Source organism: Elgaria multicarinata, chromosome 6 (genome assembly GCF_023053635.1).
Source record: "Elgaria multicarinata webbii isolate HBS135686 ecotype San Diego chromosome 6, rElgMul1.1.pri, whole genome shotgun sequence".
Lineage (NCBI taxonomy): Eukaryota > Metazoa > Chordata > Lepidosauria > Squamata > Anguidae > Elgaria > Elgaria multicarinata.
The window spans coordinates 104,129,559-104,150,361 of record NC_086176.1 but is presented as its reverse complement, the minus strand read 5'-3'; the positions used below and the strand labels follow the sequence as shown (position 1 = coordinate 104,150,361).

The 20,803-nt window shown below is 40.4% G+C and overlaps 1 protein-coding gene across 2 annotated transcripts in view; it reads left to right on the top strand.

Annotated features, from left to right (window-relative positions):
* Positions 1-20,803, top strand: part of WDR7 (WD repeat domain 7) — a 258,462-nt gene that overhangs the window by 24,723 nt on the left and 212,936 nt on the right. For both annotated transcript variants that reach the window (XM_063128220.1, XM_063128219.1), the window contains exons 4-14: positions 195-273; positions 1,069-1,243; positions 3,365-3,441; positions 4,202-4,321; positions 5,081-5,226; positions 7,991-8,105; positions 10,043-10,184; positions 12,118-12,366; positions 14,484-14,704; positions 16,773-16,968; positions 18,938-19,152. In XM_063128220.1, coding sequence (XP_062984290.1) covers positions 195-273; positions 1,069-1,243; positions 3,365-3,441; positions 4,202-4,321; positions 5,081-5,226; positions 7,991-8,105; positions 10,043-10,184; positions 12,118-12,366; positions 14,484-14,704; positions 16,773-16,968; positions 18,938-19,152 — 1,735 coding nt within the window. The remainder of the gene's footprint in view (positions 1-194; positions 274-1,068; positions 1,244-3,364; positions 3,442-4,201; positions 4,322-5,080; positions 5,227-7,990; positions 8,106-10,042; positions 10,185-12,117; positions 12,367-14,483; positions 14,705-16,772; positions 16,969-18,937; positions 19,153-20,803) is intronic.

Sequence of the window (20,803 nt, the reverse complement as noted above, 5' to 3'; positions counted from 1 at the left end):
TGAGCTTGCGACTTTATTTATTTATTACATTTATATACCGCCCCATAGCCGAAGCTCTCTGGCGGTTTACAAAATACTTTGTGTTCATCTACTGCTCCCCTCATCAGTAAGGGAAGTTAAAGAATCAACCAAGAGATCCTAGGTTCAGATGAATGCAGGGGAATGATTAGTTAATTGCCCTTTGTGTTGTTTAGGGAGATGTGCCTCTGGGATGTGAATGATGGAAGATGCATCGAATTTACTAAACTAGCGTGCACACACACTGGAATACAGGTAAATGCTTTAAATATGGACTAAACTGGTTATGTATAAATATGTATATATAGGCTTCACTAACTGCTTTTAAACCTTTTAAAAACCTTTTAAACCTTTTAAACTCATTTAATAAAAAATATTCAATTCTGGACCATCTTCAAGGGAAGCTCCATATCAGAAGTATTGCAACATTCCAAACAGAAAGTAATCAGGACATGGATTACTGTTGCCAGGTTATCTTGGTCCAAACACTATAATAGGAATTCTGACTTGAATATTTTGGGCATAAATATAAATAAAACAAAAATACAAAAGCACCAAATTATAAAGCCAGATTTCCGAAGGATCTTGATTTATCGTTCAGCGGTAAGCATATTAGCTCGTACTGCCCAATTTCACCAGGTTGGCTCCTCCCATCAGTGGGGAGTGGCTTTCATAAATAGGAATTTGCCAGCAAGAAAAGCTTAGTGTTATGTCTGCACCAAACCCTTGACTTGTCACTCCCAGAAAAGCCAGGAATTATAAGCCAACTTCAAACCCGGCTTCCGTTTCTGGCTTTCTTGGGGATCAACAAACCAAGAGTCCTGTTTTGGATGCAAGAGCAAGCTTTTTCTTTGCTGATGCACTCTTGATTACTGAAGCTGTTCCCACTGGTGTGAGGAGTCAAGTGGGAACGATTGGAAAAGCGTGCACCAGCATGCTTCCCCGGGAATGATAAGACGGGATTCTGGCTTACTGTTTTGTGTGAATGTGTCCAATGAGAGTGCTGAACTGGAAAGGCTCTAAAGCAGCTCTTGTATTTTCTTAATGTAGTTCTATCAGTTCACAATTGGGACCCAGCGTGAAGGCAGACTATTGTGTCATGGCCATTATCCAGAAATCCTTGTTGTGGATGCTACCAGCCTTGAAGTTCTTTATTCCTTGGTGTCAAAGATCTCTCCTGACTGGATCAGTTCCATGAGCATTATTCGATCTCACAGAACACAAGGTGAGCACTCTCTGTCCTAGGAAACTGCCCAATCATATTTGAACTCATCCTTATAAATCTAATGAGGACACTGAGAAACGTTGATCGCAGATCCTTGGCATCCTGTTCTGCAGTTCTGGGACTGTGGTGCTCTTCAACATATTTTGTCTTTGGTTCCATACTTTGTAGGCCTGTCCTTTGTGTTCATATGCTGCCCCCATCTTATCCTACTGATCATGCAGATCAGAGATTTCCTCCATAAATGGATTTCAGTCTTCCAATTTTCTGTGGAATGTTGGTTAATAGCTCATTTAGCAGGAAAACTGTAGCTGCTTCTCCATGAACCTAGAGCTTGACTGGGGTTATTCTTAGCTGCTCAGCTAGGAAAGACTCCACTACTTCCTATATCTCAACAACATGGGTGCAGCTTAGAATCTGAGCCGAGACTTAAGTGATGGATCTGTCAGACCATACAATTTCAACCAATTTCTGATTCTCACCCTACTGTGTTGTTGGGAAAGCTTCTTTAAATGTCCTTGTAGAATTCTGCAATAGGATTATATCCTGAGTGTAGGAACAATTTAGGTTGCCTAAATCAGCTCATTAAAATTGGTAAACTTGGGGAAAGTTAACAGGAGATGTCTAGTGAAGTCCCTTTTAATATTAATTTTTGGAAATTACTATGCTGTAAATCTTAGAATCATAGAATAGTAGAGTTGGAAGGGGCCTAGAAGTCCACCAAGTCCGCCGAGTCCAATGCAGAAATCCACCTTAAACTTGACAGATGGCTGTGCAGCTGCATCTTGAATGCCTCTAGTGTGATAACTGGTTGCATTGTTGTACTTCTCTAACAGTCAGGAAGTTTTTCCTGATGTTCAGCCAGAATCTGGCTTCCTGTAACCTTGAGTGTCCTTCACTCTAGGACTATAGAGAAGAGGTCCAGGCCCTCCTCTGGGTGACAACCTTTCAAGTACTTGAAGAGTACTATCATGTCTTCCCTCAGTCTTCTCAAGGCTCAGTTCTTTTAGTCTCTACTCTTGTCTTTCCATGTACTAATTATTTAGTACAGACTTGTTCTTAGCCCAAAGGTTTTAGGATCAAGCAAGAAATCCAGGAAAGATTCCTGGAAGTATGGGAGAACACCATGTTTCATACTTTAGTTTATGGAGATGGAACAGATGTAGATGTTTCCTCATCCTCATTTCCTCATCTACTGTCCAAACGGCTGTAAGATAGATGTAGGTGTGGTTTATGAAGGCTGGATGACCCTCTTTGCACTTTGAAATAACCCCACATTTGTTAACCATGGGCTCTTTAGGAGCATGCGGTAGCAAGTGTGCTGACTCCTGACTTAAGTGTGCTAAACAACCCAGGGACACCATGTCAGTAGGTTGTTCTCCATGACGTGTGAACCTGGAACTCTGGTTTGTTGGGGAACAAACTACCCAGAGATATAATCTCTTTTTACGCTGACGTGGTTTGCACATAACAGCAAGCCAATGTGGAAGAATTTCCCTGCAGGGTTTGCTGCTTTGCATTTTTATAATTCAAACTGCGGCAAGGACACGTGTGCACCCAGAAAGGGTGGGTTGTTTGGGTGCTTAACAAGCCATCCAGAACCCACGGCCTGTTTTAGGGTTGTGGGTGGCTTGTTAACCACCCAAACAACTCGTCCTTGCCAGGTTCACATCTAACAACAAGCTGTGGTGTGCCCTTGTCACGGCTTGAAATCTCAAAATGGCAGCTGGTGCTGTGACAAAAAAACCTGCAGGGAAATTCACCCACTGTTGCTTCTTGTTGCATGCAAATCAACTCACTGACAAGCAGTAGCTGTCCAGGGTTTCAGAGTAGGGTCTTTTCCAGCCATACCTGGAGATGCCTGGGATTGAACCAGGGATATTTTTGCATGCAAAGCATGTGTACCAGCACCCCTTCACTGAATATCACATATATGCTCCACAGAGCTTCTCAGGATATGAATCTGATGCACTCAAAGAAATACTATTATTATATATCCCCACCAGCCGTTCTTAATAAGAGAATTATGTAGTTGAACACTGCCTTTATGTAATAATTCTGACTCTCTCTCTCTCTCTCTCTCTCTTGCATGAATATATTTATTTTTACCTTCATTTTACCTAGAGGATACTGTTGTAGCTGTGTCTGTGACTGGCATTCTAAAAGTGTGGATAGTAACCTCGGAAATGAGTCACATGCAGGTAAAGAAAAATAAATCTAGACACCTTCCCCCTTCCAGAATTAGGCTCTGTGGCTTTTTTGTTTTTGTTTTATCATCAAAACTGATCAGAAAATAATTTTCAGTACCTCAACTGTACACTTGTTTTCAGAAATGCTTCTGTCTCTACTCAAGATACGTAGATTGTAGACAGAAGGTATTTTAAAATACACTGGCCTACAGGCTCCCCCCCCCCCCCTTACAGTATGTTTGTTATGCCTTGCGTTCCTTTGGTTTATGCAGATAGGAAGGTTAAGTTCATAGCATAAGCAACATGGTTTTGGTTTTGTTCTTCCATGTTTATATATAATTCCTCAGTTTCAGTACCTGTCATCAGTCTTCCTTGTTTAGCGTTTCAGCTGTTTTAGGAAGGGGGGAATCTCCTGATTACATTCCTAAAATGCAAACAGTTTCCACTCATTTAACAACTACTGAATGCTAGATGTAGGCAACATTCTATTATGAAAAATACTGTTGACCCTCCTGTCCAAGCAACCAATTTAGAGTGTATTTAGAATGGTATATAACATGTAAAAAGAAATAATACGTACCAGCAATTGTTATATTTAAAACCAATCTCTCAAGATAGGTTTTAAGATGACAAAAGTAGCAGGATAAGAAAAAAGACAAGCCCAGGTACATATCTTTATTATAAGGATGCAAATGAGGAGTAGAGAAATGAAGCCTGTTGGGGATTGTTGCATGAGTACATAGTTCACATTTAACTTCCTCTGTCTTTTTAGGATTCAGAACCAATCTTCGAGGAGGAGTCAAAACCAATTTACTGTCAAAACTGCCAAAGCATTTCTTTCTGTGCATTTACCCAAAGATCACTTTTGGTAGTTTGCTCTAAATACTGGAGGGTAAGGATAACCAGTTAAGTAAAAGCTGGCTTTCCTTTGTTGTACAAGCTACTGTAATCAAATGTTCCGTGAGGCATGCATGCAAAGAAGCTCAGGATAGTCAGATTCTAAATCAATTAGAGTTTGATTTCATTGAATGCATAATCTCTTTGGCACATGTGATATCACATTGTGTTGCTGGCAGGTTGTTTTTGTATTAGAACCCTAAAGGCATTTATCCACATGCAGTGATAATCTTTCACAGAATGACTAAAATACAGAGTATGGCATTTGCTTTCCCATGTTTTTGAAAATAAAATAAAATAATTCTTTCTAGTATTGAGTATATTTTGGACTATTTTGCCTCCTGAACACAGAGGCTTCTCCCCACTTTTTTCCCTGGCCTTCTACATCATGGCTAAAACATTTCTTTTCCTGCAAGCTTTTGACTTGCTGAGTTGAAATGTTTTACTTATCTTTTGATTTTATGTGTCAGTTGTGAACTTTTGCTTTTCTAGTATTTTTAAAATGTTGTTTTGTATTTGATTGAGTGCTGCCTTGAGTAGGATATAAATGTTTTTAATAAATTAGGATTGCAATTGCTGTAAGAGGACCAGCTGTTGTATTTTCATCATACATTTTTAATTTGGTTTATTTACACTTACAGAACACCTAGAAAGTGCAGGGAAGATTGTAGGTGCAGAGTTCCTAGCTATCCAAATACTCATACAAGTTATGATATAATGAGTTGCTTCTGTTTATGTAATTCTTTTCCTTTAGGTGTTTGATGCTGGAGATTATTCCTTGCTATGCTCAGTCCCAAGTGAGAACGGACAGACCTGGACAGGAGGTGATTTTGTGTCAGCAGACAAAGTGATCATATGGACAGAAGATGGTGAAAGTCTTATATATAAACTTCCAGCCAGGTACATCTACTTATAAATAACAGGGCAAAGGCAAAAACGTTCTCCTTGGATAGTGAGAGAGCTGCTTCCACACTCTTCATGCAGAACAAAGATGAATGAAGTTAACAACCAGGATATCAAACTATGACTGAGGCTTAGATTGTTGTAACTAAACTGTAGTTAGAATAAGGGTCCCTAAACCAGGGCATGATGGGGAACTGTGGCTAGTTCTAAAGTGGGTGGTTTTGATCTCCTTATACATCTGAGGGGGGAGGAAAGCAAAAGGGAAAGTGTGTATATATGTGTCCTGGGCAGCTTGTTATCATGATGCTAAATGAAAGTTAAACATAATTTCTGAATTGAACCTTACTGTATAAAGTTGAAAGAAACATGGTGTTAATACCTTCCATAAATCTTGTTATGGATCATGGTTCTCAATGTGCTCAAAGAGGTTACTGAAAAAAAGTGACTATTTCTCCCCCACAAAAAAGCAAAAGCTGTTTTGTTTTGGAGCTGCAAGGCCCAGGCAATTAAGCATGTTGCATAGGAGGTAATTAGGAATCCAGAGAATTAAATAATAAGGTAGCTGGTACCAAGAGGAAAGATACAGAATAAGTTCATAATGAAATTTGGGTAACCATTATCAAAATGTAATTGGCAAAGCAGTTGGGATAATATCAAAAGAGAAAATGCTGGATTATAATTCATCACCAGAGATTAAAAATATTATGGGAGAATGGAGAGACATAAAACAGTATTATACAGGGTCAGAGTGAATGATAAGTTGTTGCTTATCAGTTAATGAGCAAAACATATTTTGTAAAGTATAAACATTAAATCTAATATATAGACGTCTAGAAAATTTTATGTACTTCAGTTTAATTATACTTTTAAGTATGAAATCGCTTTGCCAAAGATATATCAAAATTAAATGTCTCTAACTTTAAAAGTATTTGTTTAAGTTTTTGTAGGTGTGTTTTGATCCTGAAAGAATATTTTAGAACTCAAGTTTGTGAACTTAGATTTATGAAACAGCTATTAGTAGTGACGTATTGGCATTGAGGTGATATTTTAGAAACTGTATAAATATGGTCTGATTCCGGGGTCAGATAGCTTCTTTCATATCGAAGCTCCATGCCTCTGATACTGCTAAACAACTCTGTAGAGACATCTTGGTAGCAAAATGGACTCAACAGAGTACTCTTTTGTACCAGCAAGAAATTCTTAGGAAATGTAATTTTAATTGCTTTGCAATATTTTACTACTTGTATTTTAACTAGGAATTTGTATTTGTATCAATAAAAGAAATATATTCAAAGATTCCTGAACTATAATTACTGTTAGTACTAAACCTGGATAGCAACCCCCCCCCCCCAAAAAAAAACAATCTTAGGTGTATACTCTGTTTAGAACTGTTTTTATCTGCTATAGGGTGTTAAACAGGCAGTTAAAGGCTCCCAAATTACTGAACTATAAACAGTTAGCTCAAACAAAGTAAAACCATAGCAGTCTGCATTGGGAAGGTTCTTCCTTTTCTAAGGGCATATCTACACCAAGCAGGATATTCCACTATGAAAGCAGTATATAAAAGGCAGGAGCCGCACTACTGCTTTATAGTGGTATTGAAGTGCACTGACAACCATTGGGGCCCATTGACACATACCATATACAGCTTTCATACCACTATATCCTGCTTCAATACCGCTATAAAGCAGTAGTGCGGCTCCTGCCTTTTATATACCGCTTTCATAGTGCAATATCTGTACAGCACCATGTACATTGATGGTGCTATATAAATAAATAATAATAAATAATAATAATAATATCCTGCTTGGTGTAGATGAGCCCAAAAAGTCATGATTAGCATCTGCGACATTTCCCCAGGCTTCTGAACATAGCTGTTGCCGAATTGTAACGGGCTGCTTTTGTGGTGCTCATTCTACACTGTGAGGTGGGGGAGATCTTGCGTGTTTGTGGGTGAACACTTTTCTTGCATTTTGTTTTTAGCTTAGGTTTTTCTGGCATTTGTTTTTATTTGTATTATTGGGGTGATTATGGTTTATATTGATTTTGGTGGGTTTCCCCCCTGTTATATTAATCATGAACTTCTGTAGTGTGTGTGTGTAAGTCGCATCAAGATTGCTTTATTATGGTGGGAAGCGGCTTATACATTTATAATGCCATGTGTGAGAGGCAGCCAGTTAAATACAAGGGTTTGGTGGAGGATCTTCAGGGACTCCCTACAACCCTGGAGTGTAGACGGGTAAATTTACCCCTCAGCCATCTCTGTCAACTTAAGGTGCAATCCTATGCCTGATTAAACAGAGGAAAAAGTCCTACAACTCCTGGCATTCACTAGCCAGCCATGCATAGGACTTTTTTTCTGTCTAAACATGCATAGGATTGTCCCTCTAGCTCTTGAAGCTTTCTTGAGTTTGGGGACGGCTTATTAACTGGTATGGAGAGTTGCTGATAGAAGGGTAACAGAGCATGTACTGATAGAACTGTGCTTTTTTTTCTAGTTTGGGCAGTGCTTTTGGTCTCAAGCTGAGAGTCCTTTTTTGCCCTTACATTATTTTTGTGCCATTCTAGTTGACCTAATCCAAGGCTTCACCAGGGTTATGGATTTAAGTCAATTTTAAACAAATGAGAGCACTTCTACTCACAGCTAACTCTAGCTCACAGCTAACGCATGTACACTGAAGCTGTGGTTTTAGGGTTATTATGTTTTGCGACCTTTATATGGGCCATTAGATAATATTTCTGTGGTTCTTTCCCCCTCCAGTTGTTTACCAGCTAGCGATTCATTTCGCAGCGACGTTGGGAAAGTTGTTGAAACTCTGACTCCTCCTCAACTCTATTGCGTTGTGGAGAGAGCTGTGGAGAAAGCAGACAAACTGGTAAGACAAACATTGTGCTTTTGTAGTGTTCACTTGGAAGTATAATTGCATGTGTCTCTGGGCAACCTTGCAGTTAATATTTTGAAGTACTTTTTAGGCCTTGAGTGCTACTGTTGCTGGTTTTATTTTGATGCAATTTTAACTTGTCTTTACTTTTATGCTCATTTTGAATTTTTAAAATATTTTATTTAACGTTTTTTACTGTGCATGACCCAGAGAACTTATTGTCACTGAGCTGTCTAAAATGCTGCTGATACATAATAAAAAGCAAATTGAAGCTGCTTAGTACCAAGTCAGAGCATTTGCACCTCTCGCCAAATATTGTCTCTGCTGGCCAGCCGGCCATGTGTCTCTAAGCACTCAGATCTTTTTCCAGTACTGCCACCCGAAATGTTTTAAAATGGAAGATGCTTAGGGATGTTGGAGAAATTTGCAACGGGACCAAATGAGTTAAGATTTTTATGAATCTGAACTGCAGGTTCTGCAACAGAGTGGCTTTACCTTCTGTCGGGCAGATTCCACAGACTTGTGGAGCGTTTTTCTAACTTTCGGTAATTTTGCACAGATTTCATCGTAGAAAAATATGCATTTTTTAAAAAAAAAAACCCTGGCTAAAATGTGCATCTCCCCATAGGCTGAAGCATGGAAATGCCCATTTGGGTGGAATTTGCATCTTTTGGTGAATTGGTGAATTTTTGCATGTGTGAATTTAGAAACCAAAAAAAAAAACAATAATCTGATTCCAGCAACGGATAGGCAGTGGATCAAGAGGTGCCTGACAATCTGCAAATCTATTTTTAACTGACCCCGGAATAGTTGTTTTAAATGGATATTGTTGTTTGTATGCTTTTGATGGTTTTAAATTTTTGTATATTTGTTTTTAATGTTCACTGTTTTTAACCTTTGTAAACCGCCCAGAGAGCTTTGGCTATGGGGCAGTATATAAATGTAATAAATAAATCACAGATGGAACAGATTTTACATAATCTCTACATCCCTAGAGTTGCTGCACAGTGAATCTGGCACCTCAATGTATACACAAAAAAACATGATAAAATGGATCGTGATGAGTAAGGTTATTATTATTATTATTATTATTTATTTATATAGCACCATCAATGTACATGGTGCTGTACAGATAACACAGTAAATAGCAAGACCCTGCCGCATAGGCTTACAATCTAATAAGTTGTAGTAAACAATAAAGAGGGAAGGAGAATGCAAACAGGCACAGGGAAGTGTAAACAGGCACCGGGTAGGGAGAAGCTAACAGTATAGAGTCAGAACAAACTCAATATTTGAAGGCTATAGGGAAAAGAAAAGTTTTTAGCTGAGTTTTAAAAGCAGTGATTGAGTTTGTAGTTCTCAAGTGTTCTAGAAGAGCGTTCCAGGCGTAAGGGGCAGCAGAAGAAAAAGGACGAAGCCGAGTAAGGGAAGTGGAGGTCCTAGGGCAGGCGAGAAGCATGGCATCAGAGGAGCGGAGAGCATGAGCGGGGCGATAGTGTGAGATGAGAGAGGAGAGATAGGCAGGAGCTAGACTGTGAAGAGCTTTGAAGGTCAGCAGGAAGTTTATATTGGATTCTGGAGTGAATTGGAAGCCAATGAAGAGATTTCAGAAGTGGAGTGACATGGTCAGAGCGGCGGGCCAAGAAGATGATCTTAGCGGCAGAGTGGTGGACAGAGACCAGCGGACTGATGTGAGACGAAGGAAGGCCAGACAGAAGAAGGTTGCAGTAGTCCAACCGAGAGATAACCAGTGCGTGAACGAGAGTCTTGGCAGAAGAGACAGACAAAAATGGTCGAATCCTGGCAATATTATACAGGAAGAAACGACAGGATTTAGCTACTGCCTCGATGTGAGGAGTAAAGGAGAGCGAGGTTGCACTCTACTTGTTACTTGCCTCTGAGATTGTTTTATTGCTTGTCTTATTTTGCAGTTATTAATTTGCCCTCCGGTGACGCGATTCTTCTATGGCCGCAGGGAGTGTTTCCATAAACTGCTTATCCAGGGAGACTCCTCAGGGAGACTCAGCATTTGGAGTATACCAAATACACTTGACAAGCAAGATGTGACAGAAGGTAACTATTTCACAATTTCTTTGCTTGCACAACTTAGTGTAACTGTTTCTCTTATAATGATGGTGCCCCCTATCAGTGGTAATCCCTTTTTGCCTCTTTTGGAAAAGTCCAGAAACTGTCTATTAATCCTGCAAACCCTTCGGCATACGTGGCAACTATCCATGCTTGTGTTTATAATGCTTTCTCTGTACCCCAAAATTAAAAATCTCTTTCCTTTCGCCGCTCTTGCCAGGGAATTCTGTAGCCAGTGGGAAAAGTCAACTCTACGCAACGGAAAACTCCACAGAGCCCTCTATTCAACACGCAATGGTTGTGCAGGAACTCTCCTCTACACAACATGGATATTCAGCATGGAGTTTTCCTGCCAGACAACACATTTCTCAACGGTGGTGTAAAATCTCCACTGTAGAGTTCTAAAACCACAGTTGAGAAATGTGTTGTCTGAACTGAGCCTACACTGTGATCCCAGAATTACAACTAGAGCTGTGTTCTCATTAAAGAAAGCTTAGTCAATTGATCAGTTGGATTTTAATCTATATTTGCATGTGAACAAACAATTATATTTATTTCATTTTGTTCAATTCTGTGAATAAGCAAGTCTGACAAAAGAGAAACACGCTGTTTATTTAATGACTCCCAACATCAGACACCTCCCTTCTACAGGGGCTCCCTCTCTCCCACTTTCCAATTAGGTACAGTATCCATTTTGACACAAGTGCTAGTGTGAATCCCGTTGCGCTAGCGTAAGTGATTGGTAGTGTAATGAATTTGCTGCCGCGACCAGTTTCTCCTGAAAACCCGTTTCATGAGCAAATGTATTGCCGTTGCAATACATTTACAGTACCGCAATATAATTTTGGAATCTAGGGGTTTAAAGTAGTTTTACAGTCTAGGGATAGAATAAAACTGTGTTCTATCAGGTCTTGTGTTGGTTTGTGCATTATTATTATTGTTATTATTATCATCATCATAATTATATTATTTATATAGGATTATCGTCGATTTCCATCATGGGTACCATTCATAAAAAAAAAGGGAGAGAGTTATACAAAGGTTTCAAGAAAAGCAGACCAGATATTCGTGTATTTATCCACTTTCAAGTTGCGTCTATATAACACCCGTTCAAAAGTTGATAATGTTATTAAGTCTTCAATCCATTACATTATGGGAGGTGTGGATTTGTCCTTCCAATGTCAGAGTATAAGTCTTTTGGCTGTCATAAGGACTCTGAAGATCCATCTGCGCTGACCATGTGTTAACATCCAAGAAGCTGGTTGGTAATTTAGGAGGACATGGACATTGTTCCATTTTATAGATAGTTTCATTACAAAGATGTGAGGGCAACCATCCATTGGTTAGGCAAGATAGGGCACTCCAGTTCTCTATTCCAGTCAAGTCTTAAACTAATTATTGCCATCATCAATATTTATCCAACTTTAAAGAGACATTTCAGTCAGAATACACTATAGTGTCTCTCTTCTCTGTCTTCCACTTTCCATGGGTTTCTATTAAGAACTGAGTGTTTGTATGCGGTGATGTAATTCTCATGATGCTGTTTGTAGAATATCACAAAACCTTAAAAATAAGGCCTCCCAAAGCTCCATCCCACAAATGCTTTTACCAGGCAACCTGCCTAAACGTACCAGCATTAGTAGTTTGTGGCCCTCCACAAAAAAGGGAGAAATCCCAACTTGAATAAAGTTTCCTTGATTAGCCACCTAGAAGTGGGGGTTGGACTTGATGGCCTTATAGGCTCCTTCCAACTCTACTATTCTATGATTCTATGATCCCTACCGTGTAGACAAATGGGGAGGGGCTGACTTAGATCTTGTGAACAGCTCTGAGAAAGTTTGTTGGTTTACCTGCAGCACTTTCCCTGCCCCCACCCAGCATGTAATTTAATTTTTCTAATGTGTTTTGTTTTAAAAATCAGGATTGAAAGTAACAACTTCCACTTCTCTACAAGAAGCGTTCAGCAAACTCGCTCCTCGCCCTGCTGGAATTATAGATCAGTTGAGCTTCATGCCAAACAGTGAGGAGCCACTTAAAGTGACAGCGAGTGTGTATATCCCAGCACATGGACGCCTGGTCTGTGGCCGTGAAGATGGAAGCATTATTATTGTACCAGCAACTCAAACTGCTATAGTTCAGCTCTTGCAAGATGAACACATGCGTAGAAGAGGTGTGTGAGTTCTCGTTTAAAGTCCGCAGAAGCGGTTATGAAAAGGGTTACTGAAGCATGATAGGGCTATTTGTATTCATTTTCAGCTGATACTTCAAGTGGGTGTTAGAATGCAATAGTTCTTCTGGGTTAAGTGTGTCTGCCTGGTTTTGTTAAAATCGTTCAATAAATGCTGGCAACCACTCTTTCAAAGGGCTGGCACCTAGAGACAATTAGATAAGGACTGTTTTGTGGGCTCATTTACATATGCATGTTACAGCTAGATGAACGCAATATCAATCAAATGTCTTGCATGTGTTGAATGGCCCATCTCAGAAATAACACTGTAAATTAAACTTTAATATCATTGCACTTTACATGAGGATGCCTTTGAAAAGCTTCAACTGGTACAAAACGCTGCTGCCTGTTAGGCAGATGTGAGCCAGAGTATTATGGTACTTGTTCCAAAATGTCTGTATTGATTGTTTCTGGACTCAGTTTATGGTTCCGGTTTTGGATATAAAGTTAAGGTCCTGGCCACATCTGGGTGCTTACTTCTATATGAACATGCTCAGGACTTTAGATCAGCTGCTGAGTTTCCTGCTCCAGGTGCCTTCATTTCAGGAAATGAGATTGGTTTCCACCAGGATCAAGGACATAACTTAGGAGCTATAGACTCTGTTCAGATGACATGCTAAGCCTCAATGGTTAAGCATTTTGAACTAAGGATTATGGCTGAGTGTGTCATGTGAACCATAACTTAGCATGTTGTGTGAACCATTCCTAACCATGGTGGCTACATAACCATGGTTTAAACATGCTCATTAACTATTTGCTGCAAAGGGTTAGCGGCCTAACCATGGTTTAGCATGTTGTCCAAACAGCCCCATAGAATGCTTTCCCTTGAGAGTATCACTTTTGTTTCTCTTCCATCTCATTTTCTGCAGACCTCTAACACTTCTTTATTCCACAAGCCTTTGGGAATTATCTGGAAGCAGTGGGGAACATGTTTCTGACTGTTGCTCTGAATTTGTGTTAAACTCCTGAGTTTGTCTTTTATTTTGGAAAACCATAAACTGTTCTGGGAAGCAACTTGAGGACATTTTTGGTTGTTAAAAAGGGAGATAAAAATACTGGAAATTTCCGCCTGTCACTGCAGAATGTAATCCTTTTCTAAAGGTGTCATTTCTGCACACATTCATAAGAATATAAGAAATGCCATGCTGGATCAGACCAAGGGTCCATCTAGTCCAGCACTCTGTTCACACAGTGGCCAACCAGCCAGCGGCCAAAGCAGGACATGGTGCAACAGCACCCTCCCATCCATGCTCCCCAGAAACTGGTGCATACAGGCTTACTCCCTCGGATACTGGAGGTAGCACACAACCATCAGGGCTTGTAGCCATTGATAGCCTTCGCTTCCAGGAATTTATCCAATCCTCTTTTAAAGCCATCCAAATTGGTGGCCTTCGCTCCTACATTCAACTATCAATAATCAAGTCTAGAGAACTTGGAGGCTTATGAGTATCCAATTAAGGATGAACTCAGGCTTACGAGAATCCAGTGCAGAGCCAGAGGCGCTTTGTACCTCCTGCTCTGCATTTTAGCTAGACAGGGTATTTCACCCATCTAGCGGAGGCTTTGGGGAGGGGAAGGGATGGAGGCTGGGGACAGCTGGGGATACCTCCTAGCCCTATGTCCCCAGTCTCCTCCCTGCCCTGCCCCTGGGAACACCCCCTTTTCACTCTCTATGAGCTCACGTTTCTGACCTCATAGCTGCAGCCAGTGTGGTTCTTTCCATGCTGGCTCGGAGGGGGGAGGAGGAGGCAGGAAACCAAAATGTCCAATGTCACACAGACACTGTCTAGGGGGCCATAGGTTTACTCTTTCCGTGATGCATTTACTTCATAGCACAGGACCTTAGTACCCTAGGACCAGGCACTTCAGTGCAGAGTAGAGAAGCTCTAAGTCAGGCATGTAGGGCAGAATGTGCTATGTGCTAAGTTTGTTTATGTAGAAGTGAGTAAAATGGTTTACGGAGGGTGGGATAATCTCACCCCAAGGTAGGGCAGAAATATAACTCAACATTTCTAATATTGACATTATTTAAAATGTTGACTTATTCATTACTTTTCTAGGTTGGCCACCTCATAGAACTCTGCGGGGTCATCGAAACAAAGTCACCTGTTTACTGTATCCTCACCAGGTCTCCTCTCGTTATGACCAAAGATACTTGGTCTCAGGTGGAGTAGATTTTTCTGTCATTATCTGGGACATCTTTTCTGGAGAAATGAAACACATCTTCTGTGTGCATGGTGGAGAAATTACGCAACTTTTGGTCCCTCCAGAAAATTGCAGTGTAAGTTAATGAATGGCCCCTTGCATTGTGCCCTCGTTAATTATGACTAATATAAAATTTAACATTTCAAAACAGTAATATCTTCATTGTTGTGTCTTGTTGCAAATCTTTTTTGTTTTATCACTTAATGGGTTGACTGTGTCTATAATATTAATAATGGTGCATTGTTTGTTACACTTTTGTGTTGGAAGTAACGGTTAGTACATACTAGAGAAACATTTTTTAAAATTTGCGTGGAAAGTAATATTTTTAAATATATTTGCTTTTAAGGATAGAAAACCTTATCAATGTGATTAACAAAATATGTAAAGAAAACAGCAGCGTTAAGATAATATTCAAATAAAAATATAAATCTGAGCTAAAAATCATGGATAAATTAAAAGTGGGCTGAAGTCCAGCATAAGAAAGATGAATATGGATTTTTTTGTGTAGATTAGTGTTTTTGGAAGGAGAGGTGTCCTTAGAAGACTAGCTGGCTATGTGACGTTTACCATTAGCACTGAACAAGTAAGTGGGAGTAGCAACCTGCAAAAGGATAGAATCATAGAATCGTAGAGTTGGAAGGGGCCTCTAAGGCCATCGAGTCCAACCTCCTGCTCAATGCAGGAATCTACCTTAAAGCATACCTGACAAATGGTTGTCCAGCTGCCTCTTGAATGCCTCTATTGTGGGAGAGCCCATGACCTCCCTAGGTCATTAGTTCCATTGTCATACTGCTCTAACAGTCAGGAAGTTTTTCCTGATGTCCAGTTGGAATCTGGCTTCCTGTAACTTGAGCCCATGATTCCGTGTCCTGCACTCTGGGAGGATCGAGAAGAGATCCCGACCTTCCTCTGTGTGATAACCTTTCAAGTATTTGAAGAGTGCTATCATGTCTCCCCTCTTATCTTCTCCAGGTTAATATGCCTAGTTCTTTTAGTCTCTCCTCATAGGGCTTTGATTCCAAACCCTTGATTATCCTCCTTGCCCTCCTCTGAACATGCTCCAGCTTGTCTGCATCCTTCTTGAAGAGTGGACCAAGCAAAAATAACTTGGAGAAGGGTTTCTAGGCTATTGTAGAAGTACCTAAAGAGCCAATAATGATGATTGATAAAACATTGTGTGGAAATAACTTAATAGAACAAAGATCAATTTTCTTCACACATTGTTACAATTCTGTTGAATAATATAATATAAGCAAAGAAGCCAGTTGGTTGTGTATATGTGTGTGTGTGTGTGTGTACACACGGACACACATACAGTCTCTAAGTTGCTCACTGAGAGCATCCATCTTACTGCCTAATCGTTTGAACTACCTTGTGTAGGTAGAAACTTATAGGACCTGGCATAAGGGTCCATCCTTCAACACTACTGGGCATTTCTCCACTCAACGTCTTCAGGCAAAAATTTCTTGTATGCACCCACTGGGTATTTCTAAAATGAAGGAAGGGGATATGAGCTTCCTGGGAACATGATAGAAACTCAGGAGCCATAGCAAGACCACATGCTTTGAATGCAGAACATTGCAGCTTCAGTCTCAGCATTGCCATTTAGGGCTGAAAAAGTTTGCTGTCTGAAACTCTGGAGAGATTCTCCCATTCAGTGAAGACCAGCTTTCCCCCACCTGGTACCCTCCAGATGTTTTGGGCTACAATTCGCAGTATTCCTCACCATTGGCCATGCTGGTTGGAGCTGATTGTAGTTGAAGTCTAAAACATTTGGAGGGGACATGGTTGGAGAAGACTTGAGTAGACCTAGATGGATCAGTGGTCTGTCTTAGTTTAAGGCAGCTTCCAGTGTTCCTAAGAAGTTGGGTCAGAGAAACACAGGATTGCGCTTGAGCTGCAATCGTGCAAGTTGCTGTTTGCACTTGGGCAATTTAAGATAGCCCGTAGCAGAAATTATGTTGGCTGCAATCTAATCTATAGCTGTACAACTGAAGCGATTGGGTTTAAATTGTGTAGCTCTTCGCTTTTCTATTATATGAGTTTCAGTAGTTTACTGATGAAGTAAACTGATTTGTTCTAAGGATCTAATGGATTCACAGCTGAAATAAATATAACTGCAATGATTACTTTCTCCTTTTCAGTCAAGAGTCCAGCACTGCATTTGCTCTGTTGCTAGTGACCATTCAGTAGGACTTTTGAGTTTACGAGAGAAGAAATGCATCATGTTAGCTTCCCGACACCTCTTCCCTGTTCAAGCCATAAAGTGGAGACCGTCGGATGACTACCTTGTTGTTGGCTGTTCAGACGGTTCTGTCTATGTTTGGCAAATGGATACTGGTAAGGTCAACTGTGTAAGAAATTACTGAAGCAATACTTTTGGATATACTCTTTGGCAATGTAGAGGATGGCTTAATGCTGACAATCTTTTCATAAATCTTACATTTATGAAAAGATTATCATTTTTGCATTATCCTCTCAAAGAAATCCCCTTTGAAAAATGAAGTAGCCATGCATTTAGGATTGTTTGACTTTTTTGTACATGATAAAGGGGAAATAACTGACTTCAAATAATACTTATGCATTTCTTTTAATTTTAGTAAAGTGTTTTGAGTAACTGCACAATTTGCAGGCGCTTATACTTCCTTCATATGCATCCTTGTGTGAAGAGGTGGTTCCTGCTGTCCTTAAGGAGGCAGTAGTGCAACCACTTCTAAAAACTACAACACCCCACCCTGGGCGTGATGATATTTGACAACTGTGACCCAGTCATGAATACCTTCTTCCTAAGAAAGTTACTTGAGAGGGTTGTGGTGGAGCAACTATAGACACTCTTGGAAAATACTGATTATTTAGGCCCATTCCAGTCTGGGTTTCAACCTGATTATGGGACCGAATCAACAGTGGTCACCCTGATGGATGACCATTATTGAAAGAGAGATGGGGAGTGGAACCCTTTTAATTCTGGTCAATTTCTCAGCAGCTTTTGATACCCCCCAACAATGGTATTCTCCTGAATCTCCTCTGCAGGTTGGACATTAGACACTCTGTGTTATAATGTTCATGTCTTACCTGCAGGTTCGATCTGTCGGCCCCTTGGCAATTGAACTATGAGGTTTTGCAGGACACCATCTTGTTCCCAATGTTGTTTAACATCTGTACGAAGCTGCTGGGAGTGATCATTAGGGGATTGGGAGCCAAATGCCATCAGTTTGTTGATGACATACAGCCCTTTCTCCCTGTGACATTTTAATCAGCTGAGGCTGTGCAAGTGCTAGATCAGTGCCTAGACTCAGTAATGTGCTGGATGAAGGCCAAAAATTGAAGCTGAATCCTGGCAAGACAGAAGCCCTGTGGGTGAGTAGTTTATGAGTCCAGGAGATAGGTTCATTGCCTGTTCTGGATGGGGTTGCAGTTCCTTGGAAAGATCAGGTTTGTGGGGCTACTCCTAGATCCATCGTTGTCACGGGAGGTCCAAGTGGCCATGGATGGCTCAGAGTGCCTTTTACCAGCTTCAACTGGTTCACCAGCTAGGTCTTCTCCTGAACAGGGATACCTTTGCCAGAGTAGTCCAGGCACTAGTAACCTCTGTGGGACTGTCCTTGAAGCTAGTCTAGAAGCTGGAGCTAGTGCAGAATTCAGCTCAGCTGTTGTCAGGAGCAGCCCCTTTTCAGCATGCAGCTCATTTGTTGATGGAGCTGCCTATTTGCTACCTGGGCGGGTTTAAGCAGTCATGGAGGTCATCAGATGGGATGCTTCTGGTGGTTCTGCATGGACCTATGGGCCAGTTGGAACCCACCCGAAGAAGAGTCTTCAGTGTGGTGACTCATTTCTGTGGAACTCCTTAACTCTGGAGATCAGGCAGGCACCAACGTTATGCTGCTTTTGGCACCTCCTGGGAACAAGAAGCCTTCCTTGTTTGACCAGTCATGGTTTTCATTGGTATTTTGTTTTTTAAATGTTTAACATCGTATTTTTTATTCTTTTTATCTTTCATCTTTTACTCTTCACCACTCCGGAATCTGTTTACATGTGGAGCAGTGTATAAATGTTGTAAATAAATAAAATATTTTAGTTCACCCAGTATGTTATTTTGTAAGGAAAAAAAATGCGAAGTATGTTCCTGAACATTTTTAGTTAAACCACCTATGTAGCACTTCATCTCCTAAGATCTAAACATAGGAAAGTTACTTTGCTCCTTTGTAAAGTGGTGGCATAATATGGCCTAGATGCTGGTGATCCATAAACTTTGTATAGTTTGGATTAATTTCTACTAGCCAGTTTTCCCCTCTCCCTCTGTCTTCTCAAGGCGCTCTTGACCGCTGTGTAATGGGGATAACAGCCGTTGAGATCCTGAATGCTTGTGATGAGGCTGTCCCTGCTGCAGTTGATTCTCTTAGCCATCCTGCTGTCAACTTAAAACAGGCCATGACCAGACGTAGCCTTGCTGCACTGAAAAACATGGCCCATCAGAAACTTCAGACTCTTGCCACAAACCTCCTGGCTTCTGATTCATCCGACAAAGTAAGTTTTTATTCTATGAAATGAATATATTTATTTTATTTATTTATTTATTACATTTTTACATATCCTGTCTTTCTGCCAAAAATAGGCTCAAGGTGGCTATTAAATAATCTGTTTGGTTGCATTTATGTATAGTAAAACTACATGTGTTAGAAGTATTAATTTCAATTAGCTACAGCGTTCTGGAAAAAAAATGAATTATACATACACTTCAACGAAAGCAGGCCAAATATCCATATATGCGTCCATTCGTGAGTGGTGCCTATATACCACCCTTTCTAATGGTGGTAGCATTGTTAGGACTTCAATTCATTGCATTATAGGAGGTGAGCATTTATCCTTCCAGTATTTTTGTAGTCAAAAGAGCACGAAGAATCCATTTACACTGACCATGCTTTAACTTCCAAGAAGCAGGTTAATAATTTAAAAGAACATGTATATCAGTAATTATTAAGGAGTGTTCCAATACAAAGTTTATCCATATAATAATTTCCTCCCAAAAGGAGGCAACTAATGGGCATTTCCAAAACACATAGTTAAAAGAAGCATTAGTTATATTGCACCTCCAACAATTAGACAAGGTATACAAACCTTTACTAAAGGGATGTTATGGCATATAATAGGCCCAAAACAAGAACTTTTCCTGAGTAAGATGTAACCTAAGTTCCATTGATACTTTAGATACAGATGTGAAATACTTGGCACCCTGAGAAGTTGTGTGTGTGGAGAGATATCCCTTAAGATTGAGGTTGCTTGGCTTCAAAGATAAAGCACACACACGCACAGATGCACCACCTAACCCCATGGGTTGCTGTCACTGGAGGATCTTGTGGTGGATGTGTGTTCAGGATTGCTCAAACTCCACTAGTTTCCCCAAGTAGTCTCCACTACCAATGAAATATAGCTCAGCTATACTGTTTCAAGTACGTAGATTATCTGCCCAATTATTTAAAAGCATGACATGTACTAGCATTTCAGTTGCATAGGCATTAGTACTTGTGCAATAGGAAGGGCACAACTCTCATTTTTTAACTGGGATCAAATCTCTTTCAGTTGTTCTAGTTCCCATCCTGATCAAGGATTTCATACTCAATCAGTTTGCATGAACTGAAGCTGCTAGGTTCACCACCAGTTAAATTTCTACAGAATGCCATAATAAACATGGGCCTGATGCAATGGAATTATTCTGTTCAACTTTCTAGTTCTGAATCAGACTGCTCACCAGGAGTAATTTCTTTTAATCATGGCATTTATACAATGGTCCAGTTTGCACGTCACAACAATGCAGGGTTTTTTTTATATACCATGGGTTGTTGTGAACAGAGTGAGCATGCTTGCTCTGGCTGCTTGCTCACTCTTGCTGCAAGCGGAAGGAGCTAAACAATGCAGCCACAAGATTGTTTAGCTTGTGGCTGGGTTCATACATCACACTAACCCATGGTAGGTGGCAACCTATGCTAGGCAGGTGGTTATGCAAACAGTTCTCATCAGATGATCAGGTAAACAAGCTACACAGAGTAGTTTATTTCACTACCACGCCTCCTCCTCCTCCTCCTCTAGTCCTCCCACCCAGCCAGGCAGATATCGCAGCTTCCTTTCCAACAGGAATAGAGATCGCTTGAGAGGAACAGAGCAGCGGCTGCATTTTGGC